Source organism: Nuphar pumila, chromosome 4 (genome assembly GCF_984573655.1).
Source record: "Nuphar pumila chromosome 4, dmNupPumi1.hap1.1, whole genome shotgun sequence".
Lineage (NCBI taxonomy): Eukaryota > Viridiplantae > Streptophyta > Magnoliopsida > Nymphaeales > Nymphaeaceae > Nuphar > Nuphar pumila.
In genome coordinates, this window is record NC_143252.1 from 127,329,929 (window position 1) to 127,347,022 (window position 17,094).

General features: G+C 33.6%; 1 protein-coding gene across 3 annotated transcripts in view; it reads left to right on the forward strand.

The window, feature by feature from the left end:
* Nucleotides 1-861, forward strand: part of LOC149840982 (NAP1-related protein 2-like) — a 70,151-nt gene extending 69,290 nt beyond the window's left edge. For 2 of the 3 annotated variants that reach the window (XM_090004606.1, XM_090004607.1), the window contains exon 10: nucleotides 480-861. In XM_090004606.1, coding sequence (XP_089860732.1) covers nucleotides 480-545 — 66 coding nt within the window. In that variant the 3' untranslated portion in view covers nucleotides 546-861. The remainder of the gene's footprint in view (nucleotides 1-479) is intronic. The other variant, XR_016431621.1, reaches the window with a different exon arrangement.
* The last annotated feature ends 16,233 nt before the right edge of the window (nucleotides 862-17,094 follow it).

Genomic DNA, 17,094 nt, shown 5'->3' on the forward strand with positions numbered 1-17,094 from the left:
TGTCATCTCTCTCAATTTTGATTTCATCGTCTCTCTCTCTCTCTCTCTCTCGTGTGTGTGTGTGTGTGTGTGTGTGTGTGCCTATGTGTGACTGACCTATCTGTCTGTGCATCACTTGGCCTACAACATGAAGTTCTGCCCTCAACATCATGAAATGGTAGTGATTGTGTGGGCATTGGATGTATGCTGATCCTGAAAGACCTGTTCTAAGCGTGAACTTTATTGTGGTTGTGTATGTGGATGCCATAAAATAGTTTGTAAGGAATTGCTCTCCTAGGTTTGCAAACTTGGATCTACTGATGACTACCAATTTGGATAAGTTTCTACCACTTGTTGGATCTAGCTATTAAGTTTCCTATAAGATGGACCTGACATCTAAGTGATATTAATGTTTGCTTAGGGTTTATTTGTTCATGTATTTAATCATTTCTACACAGTTTAAATACTTCGCGAGTCATAATCCCTTGTTTCATTGTCAGGGTAAAAGCACTGATGGCCATGATGATGATGATGGACAGGAAGAGGACGAGGATGATGACAGTTGAGCGGTTGGTTTAGGCCATCATTTTGTAAACCTTTAGCAGCAGCAGTAGTTGTAGCTCATGCGTAGAAAGTGGTGTAGCTATAGAAGGGCCTAGAGGGTGCCCCAAGGGGCTTTTGTTCTAATTCCTTTTTCCTATATTTGCTTCTCTGTTATGCTAATTGTTAATGAAATGCCGTTCTGGTGGGGTTTAATTTTTATCTGAGTACAGGGCGTCATATTGAGTATTCTTGCAGACTCGGTCACTCGGGGTTATCTCTGAGTTGTGATTGTTACATCCTGTTATGTTTTCGTTCTCAATTGCATTTGGATAACTGGCGCCATCTTTTTGCAATTCATTAACATATGATGCTCAGAGAATTATGAAGGGAATTTCACAAGGTTTTATACGTTTATCATCAAGAAACTTGTTTATCTATTAAAGAAGGGAAATCTACTCTATGACCTTAAGTTTGTTAACCATGAAGAGAATACAAGTCAATGTTGTAGTGACATAGCCCCGTGAGACCCATGTTATTACAACCAGAGGGCGTGCTGCTCTCTTGCAGGCACCTTGTCCGATGGTGTCTTGCACCATCTCTAAGGGTGCATGAAAAAGCCTGAGGATTTTTTATGTTTCTTTTTATTTTGAGGATTGTCGAAATCCCAATCCTAGGATATTGGCAGTGTTCAAGGTTTTCATTTTTGCATATAATCAAATTAGCCAGATGCAATCTAACCAAGATGTTTGCATCCTCAAATGTTGGTCTAGCTGTTATGTTTGGATGAGTCCAACTGCCCTCCATGCTTCTGGTGTGTTTTTAACAAACTTTTCACTTATGTTCTCCACAAACCATTCTTACTATTCTTAAGAGAATACCACTAAGAGAGTTGCTTGACTGCATGAGTTCGTGCTTTATTACTCATACCCGCTCACATAGTTCCAGATGATAAACCTATCTATCAAATTCACTATTGTTTCATCTTGAGCCAGCCACCCATGACTCTCCTACTCAAGCTGCTCAAACCTTGGACGTCATTTCCTTTTCAATCCTAGGTCTGTTCTTACCCATCTCCAACTGCCCTCCTCTTTGTCTCTTGAGCCAGTTTATGACTTCCATTAATATAATCACTCTATCCCCCTCCCCCTGGCGCTATCTTCTTTTTCCTAGGAGTATCTATGAACTATTTTTTGACTCACTTTTTTACTGTGTAGTATTTCCTGGTTTTGGCCAATCTCATGGCTTTGCCCATGACCACGCCGCAATACGCTCTGTGAACCTTATTTGCTTCTTACGAAAAATAAGATAAGTATAAGTTTTAGACTATTCGAGTAAGAAGCATAATATCAATATGCATATGTTCAATGTCGTGTACAAGCATAAGTGCATCATATAACATAATAAAATTTTAAAAGAGTTTTATGATAGTCATTCAATGCAAATAGTTCATGATGTGGTACATAAGGAAAACATTACTGAACAAAAATTAACATAAATGAACCTTAACTATGTTATAACAAATACTTCTAGAATTATATAAAACATCTAAAGGAGAGCAAATTTTTTTGTTAATTATTTTGTGGGTACGCACATGTATTTGACATCGTAGCAAACCAAGACTACATGGGGGTCTGTTATACTTTTTCAATTAATAACTTGTGTGATTAATCGTATGGATACTCAAAATAGACGGTTCATGACCGAGAGGATACTCCTTAATGGCAACTAGAAATAGGATGCACCATGAAAATGTCTACAGAAGACTTCGATCTACCACCTAGGATGCATTGGTAGTCCTAGCCCCTTAACTTCGAGGACTGGAAACCGGGTGAGACATCTCGCTCTCACAAAAACATAATTGTCCCACAGAGCTTGTATCATCTACCCTCACCAAGGTAGAATATGGGTCCAATAACATACACCGTCTTTCAGGTGTACTCAGAATCTTAGGAAACCAGTAACATATATCATCTTCCAGGTATACCCAGAATCCTCCAGTTAGGTTATATGTGCATATATTAAATTTTGTTTATTTCTTGGTGTGAGTCATTGCACCACAAGGAATTTTCAAAATCTCAAACCCACCCTCGGAGTGTTTTAGTATATGCATATTACTAACCTAGTGCCTAATAAGCACCAACTACAATTTTCAGAATCATGGCTCAAATTCGAGTTGAGTACTTGTATTTAAACTATTTTAAATATTATTTTTTGATTAGGGTGTACGCATCGTACCCCACTGATCATGCAAACACATGACCTGTCTCAAGTACAACATTTCAGGTGTGTTCATATGATATTACAAGGGCTTCACGAAATCGCAAGTTTAGTTTCAAATTTTTGCATAATTATGACCATGTAATTTTCATTATTGTGCAAAAGTTTATAAGAATATGCATTTTCTATTAGACGATCCATACATTGGACACAGTCATAACATTCACATGCAAATCATATACAAATTTCATAATGCTCATATGGCACCACAAGAGTTTTGCAGAACCGCAAGCTCAATTTTGAGCTTTCACATAATTCATGACCTTGTAATTATCAAAATAATGCATTTAACAATAAGTGTTTCATGCATTGGACATAGTCATGTGAATCATATATTCAATTTATATGCAGGATAATTAGCATTATGGATATCTTATTCATGCTATGACACATTCTTTTACACTAATAAATGTACATATGAACACAATCTTAATTTCGATAAAACCCCGCGTATAAATAATTGTCTTCAATATACGTTTACGTATGTCAATATGTATATGACTTTTCTCTAGAGTTATAACTCAACATAAGTCACAACAGTTTTGCATCTGAACATAATCTTCCTTGCTATTGCGATATACATATCTCTCATGAAACGTATTCAATTAAATCAAACAAATACACAAAATTCAAGTTCTGGATGTGTAGATCATGATAGAATCCTTATTCTCATTTATTGGATTTGTTATCTAGGAGATACATGTCCTTCTTCGAAACTGGTCGAGTTAGAGAAATTTGTACAGTCCTACAACAGGATAGAAGCTAGTACCATTGTTACAATGGACATATCTTCTAGGATACAGATTCAAATAAATCAAATAAATACACCAAGTTTAAGTACAAAATGTATAAATCAAGATATAATCCTCATTTATATTTTTCGGATTCATTTTTTAGGAGATACAGATGTTCTTTCAAAATAGGTTGGACTAAAACATCAATACAGTCTGGCAAATAGGATAAAAACTAGTCTCCTGTTGCAACATACATATCTTCTAAGATACTACTGTAATTAAATCAAATAAATACACCAAATTTAAGAATAAAATGTGTAGATTAGAATAAAGTCCTCATTTATATTTTTTTGATTTGTTTTGTAGGAGATACAGATGTTCTTCTGAAACAGGTCAACAACAATATGAATACAGTCTGACAAACAGGATAGAAACTAGTCTCCTGTTGCAACAAACATATCTCTTTGGATACTATTACAAATAAATCAAATAAATACACGACATTTAAGTATAGAATGTGTAGATTAGGATAAAGTTCTCATTTATATTTTTCAGATTCATTGTTTAGGATATACAAATATTCTTTCAAAACAGGTTGGACTAGAACATCAGTACAGTCTAGCAAATAGGACAAAAACTAGTTTCTTGTTGCAATAGACATATCTTCTAGGATACTACTACAAATAAATCAAATAAATACACCAAATTTAAGTACATAATATGTAGATTAAGATAAAGTAAAAAAAAAAAGAATATAAAGTTTGAAAGTTTGAATTAGGAAGTTAAATGTTTTTCCTCCCACATCCACGATTTTCATGATGTGCTTGTGTGTATAGCTGGAAGAAAGGCAAGTGTGAAAAAGGCTATTGAGAAATCAAATAAGGGAAAAAGTGAATAGGCGTGAGTGAGGAGAGGGGCAAACTAGTAACTATCATTTTGATAACTTTATCGAAACAATAATCTCAAATTATGGCTTAAGGAAGGGCGATTTTCAAGAGTTCAAAATTTTGGCCATGAACTAAAAAAAAGTTAAAAAGGAGAAATTCTTGAGTGCCAAAAGACAGGTTACACGATTTTGGTGGTTGGATATCTCTCGTTATCCCTTTCTCATTTTACTCATCTCTCTCGATTTATCTTTTCTTCCCTTCTATCTTCATCGCTACCATGCGACCATCCTTACTCGAGGTGCTAGACGAACGAACAACCAGAGGAGGGTGTGTGAACATAGATCCGGCCAAACTGTGCTAGACTATTTGGTGATTCGACTCATCGAAAGAGGTAGAGATCCTTATATCTCTATGCGTGTGTCCGATGTTATGTGTTCATACCGACTAGTCTTGGAAAACTGGTTGGATCTCCCTCATATCTTAATCAAAATTCTCAAATAAGGACTCTATTATAATCTATACATTCTGTACTTAAATTTGGTGTATTTATTTGATTTTTTTGTAGTAGTATCCAAGGAGATATGTATGTTACAATAGAAAACTAGTTTTTGACCTATTTATCAGACTGTATTTATATTGTAGTCGACCTATTTTGGAAGAACACATGTATCTCCTAGAAAATAAATTCAAAAAATATAAATGATGAATTTATTTTGATCTACACATTTTGTACTTAAATTTGGTGTATTTATTTGATTTAATTGCAGTAGTATCCTAGGAGATATATATGTTGCAACAAGAGACTAGTTTTTGTCTTATTTGCCAGACTGTATTGATGTTTTAGTCAAACCTGTTTTGGAAGAACATTCATATCTCCTAAAAAATAAATCTAAAAAATATAAATAAGGATTGCATCTTGATCTATGGATTCTGTGTATTTAAATTTGGTGTATTTTTTTGAGTTTATGTCCTAGGAGATATGTCTATTGCAACAAGGGACTAGTTTCTATCTTGTTGCAGGATTGTACAAATTTCTCTAACTCGACCAGTTTCAGAGAAAAGACCTGTATCTCCTAGATAACAAATTCAATAAATGAGAACAAAGATTTTATCATGATCTACACATTCAAAACTTGAATTTTGTGTATTTGTTTGATTTCATAAGAGATATGTTTATCGCAACAACAAGAAAGATTATGTTGAGATGCAGAACTATTGTGACTTATGTTGAGTTATAACTCTAGAGATAAGTCATATACATATAGATATATGTAAACGTATATTGGAGACAATTATTTATACATGGGATTTTATCAAAATTAAGATTGTGTTCATATGTACATTCATTAATGTACAAGAATATGTGATAGCATGAATAAGATATCCATGATGCTAATTATCCTGTATATAAATTGAATATATGATTCACATGACTATGTCCAATGCATGAAATGCTTGTTGTTAAAGGCATTATTTTGATAATTGCAAGGTCATGAATTATGTGATAGCTCAAAATTGAGCTTGTGGTCTCGCAGAACCCTTATGATGCCATATGGGCATTATGAAATTTGTATGTGATTTGCATGTGAATGTTATGATTGTGTCCAATGTAGGGATTGTTTCATAGAAAATGCATATTCTTATAAACTTTTGTACAATAATGGAAATTGCATGGTCATGATTATGTAGAAATTTGAAACTCTGTAAAACCCTTATAATGTCATATGAATACTCCTAAAATATTGTACTTGAGATAGGTCATGTGTTTGCATTATTAGTAGGGTAGGATGCGTACACCCTAATCAAGAAATAATATTTAAATTAGTTCAAGTACAAGTACTCGACTCATATTTGAGCCATGATTCTGAGAATTGTCGTTGGTGCTTATTGGGAACTAGGTTGGTGATGTGCATACATTGTATCACCCCGAGAGTGGGTTTGGGATTTTGGAAATCTCTTATGGTGTAATGACTCGTACGAAGAAATAAACAAAATTTAATATATGCGTATATAACCTAACTGCGGGATTTTGGGTATATCTAAAAGGTAATATATGTTATCGGTTTTCTTGGGTTCTGGGTACACCTAAAAGACGGTATATGTTATTGGACCCATGTTCTACCTTAGAAAGGTTAGATGGTACAAGCTCTGTGGGACAATTTTTTTTGTGTGTGTGATAGCGAGGTGTCTCATCCGGTCCTGAGTCCTCGGAGTTAGAGGTCAGGACTACCAATGTGTCCTAGGTGGTAGATCCAAGTCTTCTGCAGAAGTTTTCAGGGTGCATCCTATTTTTAGCTGTCAATGAAGAGTACTCTCTCAGCTGTGAATTGTCCCCTTTGAATATTGTGAACCGTTCACTTTGGGTATCCGTACAGCTAGTCACACATGGTATTAATTGAAAAAGCATAACAGACCCCTGTGTGGTATCGATCCACTATGATGTCGAATGCTTATGCGTACCCACAGGGTAATTAATAAGGAAAACATAAAGTTTGTTCACCTTTAGATGTCTTGAAGTACATATACTTCTAGATATTGTGTTTGTCATAATATAATTGATGTTCATTTATGTGAATCATCGTTCAATAATGTTGTCCTTATGTACCGCATCATGAACTATTTGCATTGGACGATTATCATAGAACTCTTATGAAATTTTATTATGTTATGTGATGCACTTATACTTGTACACATGACACTGAGCATATTCATATTGATATTATGCTTCTTACTCAGACTGATTGTAGTCTGAAGCTTTTACTTCTCTTATTTTTCGTAGAAAATGAATAAGGTACATGGAGCGTATTGCGGCGGCATTGTGAGTGGAGCCATGAGATTCATTATTTATGATCCTGCATAACTCTTATAAACCTTTTGATATTTTATTAATGAGTTTGTATTAATTTTAGATATATCATTTATTGATGATATTAAATGTTACTCGAGTATTCTCTGTTATACCCTGTAACTCGCTCAATTGTTTGATCGAATAAGTTAATCGGTATTTCGCTATGATATATAAAAAAATTTATTCCAAAGTTTTTGAGTCAAATTTTTTGAGCGTTACAGGGCATGCTTACACTGCAACGAGATGAGACACTTCATCAAGGATTGTCTCAAATGAGTACTGTAGAACGGTCAGAATAGTGCACATAGAGCACTGCAGCTACTGCAACAAGGACAAAAGAAGGCCACAAGACGAGTTTACACTATAACTGCAACAAAACTAGAGTAGGATGCCGATGTCGTCGAAGGTACAATTTTTACTGTAGGATATAATGCTAAGGTGTTGTTTGATACTGGAACCACACACTCTTTTGTGGCTACTCGTTTTGCTGAAATGATTGCATCATCCCATGTTATCTTAGAGCACATCTTAAAAATAGTTACACCTTCAAGTGATAGGACTATTGCACGTACATGTCTACTAGAGGTAGAGGTCTTGATTTTGGGGTAGAACCTATCTGTCAATCTGATTGTACTCGATATGATTGAGTACAATGTTATCTTGTGTATGGATTGGCTCTACGAGCACCATGCCTATGTGGAATATCATGCACGTTGGATTTGATTTGACCATCTAGACTGACCTATGTTGAAGTATTAAGCCACAAAAGGAGATCAAAATAAAAGGACGATCTCAACTTTAAAGGCCCAACACCTTGTGAAAAAGGGATGTGAAACCTTTTTGACTAGCGTATCCCTAGCAAAGCCTGAAGTAACTCCATTGGAGGACCTCGATGTAGTGAAAGGATTCCCATATGTGTTTCTCGATGAACTTCCTGGAATTCTCCCTATTCGGGAGATTATTTTTGCAATAGATTTGGTGCCTGGAATGACTCCAATATCTAAATCTCTGTATCGGATGACACCAACTGACTTGGAGTTGTTAAAGAAGAAGCTTTAAGAACTGATGGACAAAGGGTTTATTAGACCCAGTATATCAACGTGGGGTGCACTCATTCTTTTGTAAAGAAGGACAAATCAATGTGTCTCTGTATTGATTATCGATTGTTGAACTGAGCGATGATCAAGAACAAATCCTCCCTGTCGTGCAACCAAGGTAAATATTGATTTGGATATGGTTAGACTCGTACCTTGAGTTTTGAATCCAATGTTCAACAGAACTTCTAACTTATTTTGTCAATTTGTTGAAGGCATTTTCTAAGATAGATCTCAGATCAGGCTGTCACCAGTTGAGGATCAAGGAGTCCGACATTCAGAAGACAACATTCTAGACTTAATACAAACTTTATGAGTTTTTAGTTATGCTTTTTGGGTGTCCAATGCATCGGCAACCTTCTTGGATTTAATGAATCAGATCTTTCGATCCTATCTAGATCTCTTCATGAGTATTTTTATTGATGACATTCTGATTTAATCAGAGAGAAGGGAAGATCATAGTGTATATCTTTGGATTGTTTTAGAGATCCTTAGAGAGCATTAATTATTTGCCAAATTCTCTAAGTGTGAATCTTGGCTGGATAAGATAATGTTTCCGGGTCATGTAATCTCTAAGGATGGGATCTCACTAGATCTGGCTAAGGTAAGCAAATCTTTTAATAAGATAATAATGTTTGGTCATGAAATTATAAATTTCATTGAAAGTTGATTAGTGAAATCTAGTATTTTAATAGATGAAAGTTGTATTGAATTGAAAGAATCTAAAGAGTATCACGAACATCCAAAGTTTCTTAGGACTCGTTGGATACTACATAAGGTTTATCCAAGATTTTTCTAAGATTGCAATGCCATTCACTAAGCTACTTCAAAAGGGTATAAAGTTTGTATGGACACAATAGTTTGAAGAGAGTTTTTAGGAGCTTAAGAGAAGGCTTACTATAGCCTCAGTGCATATTCTCCCATTAAGACACGGAGGCATTGTTGTTTACAGTGACGCTTCAGGAGTAGGCTTGGAAAGTGTTTTAATGCAACATGAGAAGGTGATAGCATATGTGTCACGTCAGTTGAAGATTCACGAGCGAAACTATCCCACACATGATTTTGAATTGGTAGCAATTGTTTTTGCTCTAAAAATATGGAGACATCTATTTGAAGAGCAATTTGAAGTCTTATCGGATCACAAATATAAGACCCACGAAATTCTATGTGTTTTTCTTATATCCATCTTATTTATGATTCATAATTCTAAGATCTATAATAAGAAATTGATATGATTGATTGAACCTAGAATAATTAGTCAGAAATGAATTTTAGAAAAATATAGACTTGTAAATAAATCTTGGAAAAATATAGCCTTGTAAATGAATTTTAGAAAAATATAGTTTTATAAATGAATTTTGGAAAAATATAACCTTGTAAATGAATTTTAAAAAAATATAATCTTGTATATGAATTTTGAAAAAATATAGCCTTGTAAATGAATTTTGAAAAAATATAGCCTTGTAAATGAATTTAAAAAAAATATAACCTTGTATATGAATTTCAAAAAAATATAACCTTGAATATGAATTTTGGAAAAATATAATCTTATATATGAATTTCAAAAAGCGTGACCTTGTAAATGAATTTTTTAAACTATAGCATTGTAATTGAATTTTGTATAATACAAGGTTCAATATGAAATTATCTTAAAGTGGGCAGGAATATTCTAATAAATAAAAGATATATAGTTAAAGTAAATGGAAAGGGCAACTAAATAGTTAGAATCTAATTAAAAGAAATAATAAACAATTAAAACTAACTAGAAAGTATAAATTAGGTAGAAATTACCAATTTGATTCAAACCAAATGCAAGTACATTAGAGGGGGGTGATTTTTTCTAATGATTAGATTGAATTTTCTAAATCAAATAAAATCTGTAAAATATTTACTAATTCTCAAAATATCTTCTAAGAAGCTAAAATATCTAGCCTAATAGGTCTTCATAATAGGGTCAAGGGTTATGCTTGAAAGAAAAGTGTTGGAGAATTGAGATAATTTAATTTCAACTTTTTATTTCTTGTAATTCATCTCAACCCTTCATTTAGAAAGTAATTATTACCCCCTATAAATACCACAACAAATTGAGAGTTTTAAGCATCCAATAACTTCTCTCTTCCTTCTCTTTCTTGTTTTTTTTTCTTCTTTCTTCACTTGAGAATAGTGGATGGTGCCTCTCTAGGAACTCTTCTTTACTCCCTTAGTGCTTTGAAAGAACCAAAGCAAGAAGAAGTTCAAGCCTAAGTCCCAAGTCAGGGTAAGTAAAGTTATTCTTTATGCATATTGATACTATTCAATTTATATTCTCTCTCCTAATCCCTATTCTCATCTATATGGGATGTGCTTTCATAACACATATTGTATTAGAAAATGAGTTGTTATTATACTTTTTAATTTTTTTTACCCCTTCCCAAGATACACGATTTTCTTTATTATGATCATATGAAAAAAAAATGATTTTCATGTCCTAATGATAGTTCATTATCATAGAAAAGTTTAATTAGCATTAAGAGAAATTTTCTTTGATATAATGCATCATGCATTTTAGAATTATACAAATCATGCTTCATCCCAATTTAAAAGATTTTTTGAAAATCCATGGGCTAATGACAAGTTGGAATTTTACTCTTGAAAAATCGTGGGAAAGGATATATATTAATTATACTTGCAATCTTGAATGTTATTCATGTAAATATAGGAAAATGTATGCTCAAGATTTGTATGATGTGAAATCAATTTTTGAGAAAACCGTGCAACCATGATCATTAGAATCATGACCAAAGTAAAGTAGATGAATTAAAGATTCAAATTGAAGAAATTCGAATAGTTGTAGTTCATCGAATCAAAAGGAAATTAGTTTTTTGGAAATTTGGATTTCTTTAAATAAAAATTCGGATTTCTCTTTGAATGAGTATAGATTTTGGATTTGGATTTTCTCTAATTGGATTTTGGATTTGGATTTTCTCTAAATGGATTTTTGGATTTGGATCCTCTCAAATGGATTTGAACTTTCTCAAATGGATTTGGATCTTCTCAAATGATTCTTTGGATTTAGATTTTCTTAAATAGATTTGGACCTACTCAAATGGATTTGGATCCTCTCAAATGAATCTTTGGATTTGGATTTTCATAAATGAATTTGGATATACTCAATTGGATTTGGATCCTCTCAAATGAATATTTGGATTTGGATTTTCTTAAATAGATTTGGATTTTCTCAAATGGATTTGGATCTACTCAAATGTACTTCGATTCATTCAATAGAAGCTTTGTAAATTGGATCTACTCAAAGGAATCTGTATTCACCCAACCACACCTTGGAAAAACATCAAAAATATTCTATCAAAGGAATCCTTTTTGAATATGAGTCTTATGCAAATCCTTATAATGAATTCGATGTGAAATCCACGCACCTTAAGGGTGTAATGCTCAAAAAAATGAGGTTACCAAAAAGCTCGCATCCAACATTCAAGTTGACATGATTTCAATTGTCAAATGATTCACAAATATTGTTGCCTTAGAAAGGGGCTAGGCAAGTATATAGTCAAACATTAAAAGGAGTTCACATATGCAATAGGCAATAAAAAACTTTATGAACTCAAGCCAAGGGCTAGGCAATAATACAACAAAGTTGCATGTGAAAAATGCATACATGTGCATATAAATATGATGAATGTACATTGACTTAGACATACAACTTATGCTTGAATTATATATTTGTCTATGCATAGGCCAAATAGTATATGGATATATGCAACACTCATGTGATAGTGTGTGTATTGCCTACAAAATAAAAGGTCAGGAAAAGAAGATGCATATGACAAATGAAATGCATGAGTAGCATATGTTGCATATAGGTCAGTGCTATTGATGTTCATATTTTCATACATGATGCCTTTGTAAAATGAAATATTGTTGCACTTAACTTAGCATGGTAATTATTATTGCATTAATGCATGATGAACATCTCATATGTATATGAAATGAATGAAATTGCATAAGGCAATAGTGTTCTGTTGAGAGTTGGGTGGTTGCACCCCGTGAGATGAAGTCTTATTACTTGTACTAACTCCCATACATTTAAATATGATATTTATGCCATCACTGGCAAGGTGCTTTTCGAAAGAGCACGTGATTTGGGCTAGGCATAGACCTTGTCATGACATACTACCTTGTAGGAAGTATGAGATTGTTGAGCCTTTAAATCTCGTATGACATGAGAGCATGACTACTAACATACCCATAATGAAGATGGAGCCGCCCATGTCACCCATTCACAACTGGTTCACCAAGAGAGGGTGGATGATATACCTCAAGTGACAAATGACGCATATAGAGTGTTATAACTACATGTCATACCCGATTTGAAAAACAAGGTACAAAGCATCCTTAGGCCTCCGTCACTCGAGGCGTAGAGGTTCGGTCACCTGAGGGTAGAGATTAGATGCTACAGTAGTAGGAATTGCAATCCAAATTTACCTATGAACTGATCATCTCTCGATCTTGAGGAGACCGCGGCTTGGGTTAGGGATCTGGGCAGCAAAAGCTATGACAAATTTACCCTTGCATAATAAACTCTGTAGTAACTCTCGTTGTCTCGATGTCCACCTCTACATACTCGAAGGAATAAAACTATCAAAACTTAATACTAACCATGCCAACTCACTAACATAGTTAGTTGCAATTTATTTTGATTATATTGCTAAGATCATGATGTTATTATTGGTGTCTCATTATCATCTTGCTACTATTATAAACTCCTGGTCATGACATTTTATATGATTCTAGCATGTTACATACTACATAATAGATATTAATGCCTTATCATAATGCATGATGTTTAATTTTACTACTTGCTCGCAAGAGTTGACCTCGTTTGTTATGGGGCGCAGGTAATGAAGAATGATACAATACAAGACTTGGATGCATGGCGGGACCCTGATCCAAACCTCCCTAACTAAGTTTTGATCTTGGAACTAACTTTTGTTGATCTCATTCTTATGAGATATTTTGATTAAACTTTAATGATGTATAAACTTTGATGACTTATTATATTTCAATGCATGGAATGGTTTTAATTTCTTAAGATTATGCAACTCTATTTTAAACATATTTCTCATCTCTATAACCCGTCGAAATTATTTTCGTTGTGCTATTTAAAAAAAATGAGGTTAAAATTCTAAGTTTTTAAGTTGAAAATTTTGGCGCACTACAACAAAAGCCTTAAATATATCTTCTCTCAGAAGGAGCTTAATATGAGGCAACGTAGGTGGTTGAAACTTCTGAAGGACTATGATTTCTCTATCTCTTATGACCCTGAAAAAGCTAATGTAGTTGCAGATGCCCTAAGTAGAAAAGAGAGTAAAATGTCTTGTCTCATTTACAATGAGAGAAAGCTTTTAGAAGGCTTTGTTCAGTAGAGTCTTTTTAGATCTGAGCAAGGCATGATCGGGATCACTAATATGGTTGTTAGGACCGTTATCATGAACTATATCATTAATAAGTAGAAGGATGATCCACGGTTTAACAAGATGATAGCAACCCGTCAGCAAGATGAGTCAAATTTGTACCTATAAGATGGTAGCATATGGTATGGATAGAGATTATGGGTGCTAGAAGATCCAAAATTTAAGAAAGAACTATTAGATGAAGCACACCGATCCAAGTATATTATTCATCAATGCAACACCAAGATGTTCAAAGATATACAAAGGAATTTTTGGTGGAACGGGATGAAAAGAGAGATTGCAGTGTATATTTCTAAATGCTTAGTGTGCCAACATGTCAAAATTGAACACCAAAAAACAGGAGGACCGGTGCAGACTATAGAGATACCCCAGTAGAAATGGGAAGATATCACCATGGGCTTTGTGGTGGGATTACCTAAGACTAGGCATCAATATGATGCTATATGTATGATTGTAGACCACCTTACGAAGTCAACACACTTCTTACCGATCAGGATAAGGCAGACCTTGGAGAGTCTCGGTTTACGCTATGTTGTATGCTTTATATTGTCTGTGTGTGTTGTGTGTGTTCTTGAGCAGATTCATAGCCTAACATATATATATATATATATTTGTCTGGATTGTTGTTGAACGGATACACGACATAAAATAGATATAAATGTTATTTTCTTTTTTAACAGCTTCACGTCAATATATGTGGATATGTAAATATGTTGTCTGTATTTGAACATGAAATTTTGGTTATTATGTGTACTTCATGTTCACTGAAAAAAATCTTGTAATGCTAATTTATCGTGGTAATGAGTATGTGTTTCTTACAAAATATTAAATTATGATTTTTGCATTGCAAAATAATTTTGTTGAAAATTGGTTTTTCCTAAATTAATTACACTATTGAATTTGATGGAGCAAGGACTCAAATTTGTTATTGCATATGAATTTGCATAATTGTTCTTGTGTAAAGAACTCTTAATTAATTAAGATGATAAAAGAGACCAAACAATATAATAATTTTCTTCCATGGTGTCCCTCTAAAAAGGTGAAAACCTTGGATAACGGTCATGAGGGACAGTGAGGATACTAAACACTGTGTGCATTTGTTGTCTCCAAGAACCCGATGTATTGTTCGTGTTTCCAGCCACAATTGTAAGGAACTTTCAACCACTTTGCGTCGGGGTTGTGTTGTTGACTCAACTGTAGTTATTGGTATACCAAAAAAGTGGCATTAATGGTTGTGGATTTTCATTGATGTCCTGACATTAGGTGTAGATTCCTAATATTTTGATAGATGATGTGGACACTTGATATCAGTCAGAGAACAAGTGTAAAATTCAGTAATTAAAATACAAATTGTGTGTTAAGTTACGATTGAGAACTGCCTTAGACTTCATAAACTTTGCCAATTTTGAATATTTGTGAGTTTGTAAGAAAGTAAAAATTAAATTTGTGTGCATTAAACAGGGACATATATGCAAAAGTAATTCTGATAATTTAACTTAAAAAGTTATTCATGCATGTTGTATTGATTCATGCATCCTTAAATGTTTAATATTGATTTTATACATCTCTAAATGTTTTATTTAGCATAAAATTGTTGATTGCTTACCTGAATTGCTTAGATGGCAAGTTTGTTATGATGATATGTTACCTATGATTTCTTTTAAACTTATACTTGATTTACTTTATGTTATTTTCTTACTGTTGGAAATTTAGAGGGTCTCATATGAGAACTTCAGTTCTTACCCAACTTTTAAAAAAATATTTTTCCGGTACTGAGGCTCTGTGATGAGGGGGATTGACAGGTTGGAGGACTTGAGGTTTATGGTCTAGTGGCCTGGGTTTTGATGTGCACAGATTGGATAGAGTAGATTTTAGAATTTATTTAAATTTTTTTAATATTTGATTAAATAAATGAAGTTCAATTCATGGTTTAAATTTATTCTCTGTCTGAAATGGTTGATGGGTTGTGAATATTAAATCTATAATGTGCCCCTCATCCTTGGAAGATTTTTCACAATTATTAAAAAAAATGTATTTTTTAAGCGTCAATTTAGGGTTGTTACAATTTATGTATATATATATATTTCAATGATTCAAACAAAACAAGAACTACCACATGATATAGTCACCACACATTTTTCTTTTCTTGAACATATAGACAAGTAAAGTTCGAATTCAAATAACAATTTTCAAAAATATAAATTGCAAATTCAAGTAACAGTTTTTTTCCCTCTTAGTATAAAAAAAAACACAGACTGTTGTGCACACATACGTATTTGTTTTCCATTGCTTAAACAAAATCTTCAATGTGAAAATGTACATGACAGAAAAAAAGTATGACAACAACCATTATTTTTTTCTAAAAAAGAAACAAACCTTGCATGGCTCAGTTTCTAAAATAAAAGCCCAAAATCGAGTAGGCTCAGTTTCTAAAATTAAAACTCATAACCGAGTAGGCTCGGTTTCTAAAATCAAAACTCAAAACCGAGTAGGCTCGGTTTTTAAAATCAAAACTCAGAACCGAGTAGGCTCAATTTCTAAAATAAAGCTTATTATATATATATATATATAATCTTAGGTTATATAAAAGAAAATCCCAAATTCAATGATCAACACTTTCTTTTTGTTCTTTTTTTTTCAAAGAAGATAAACCGTAGAGGACAACTTATATATATACACGTATAGCATAGATATATCAATACTTTTTTCTAGATTATATCTAGCATATCATATCATTTAAAAACAGAACAAAATGTCCACTTAATAAGGGTTCACAACCACCCAAAATTTTAGACAAATCATATCTAGAATCGAGCTTAACACATGCCACTATCACAAAGGCGGGGTCGACACCTACCTTTGTATGCAAAAATCCAACATGAACTCTCAAGATGCAGCTAGATATGCCCTCTAGCATGGTTTCCTTGTTAGTTCTCCTCCTTAAAATCGTCCAAACACAAACCACGAAAACCAAATTGAGAAATCCAAAAACACAATCTCATGGAAATGAGAAATAACAAGAGGAGGTGGGAGGGCCAACCTACCCAGGGTCTACTCGTTCTTTACCCACTAAGTGTTGGGTGTTCTTCAAAATCGACCACCAACCAAGTTCTCCAGCTGGTTGGCCTCCTCAATTGCACTAAGAGCGGCATCCAACAAGCACAAGGTAAACGAGAGAGAGAGAGAGAGAGAGAGAGAGAGAGAGAGAGAGAGAGAGAGAGAGAGAGGAAGGCAAAGTCGTGTGACTTGCCACCTCTACTCTCC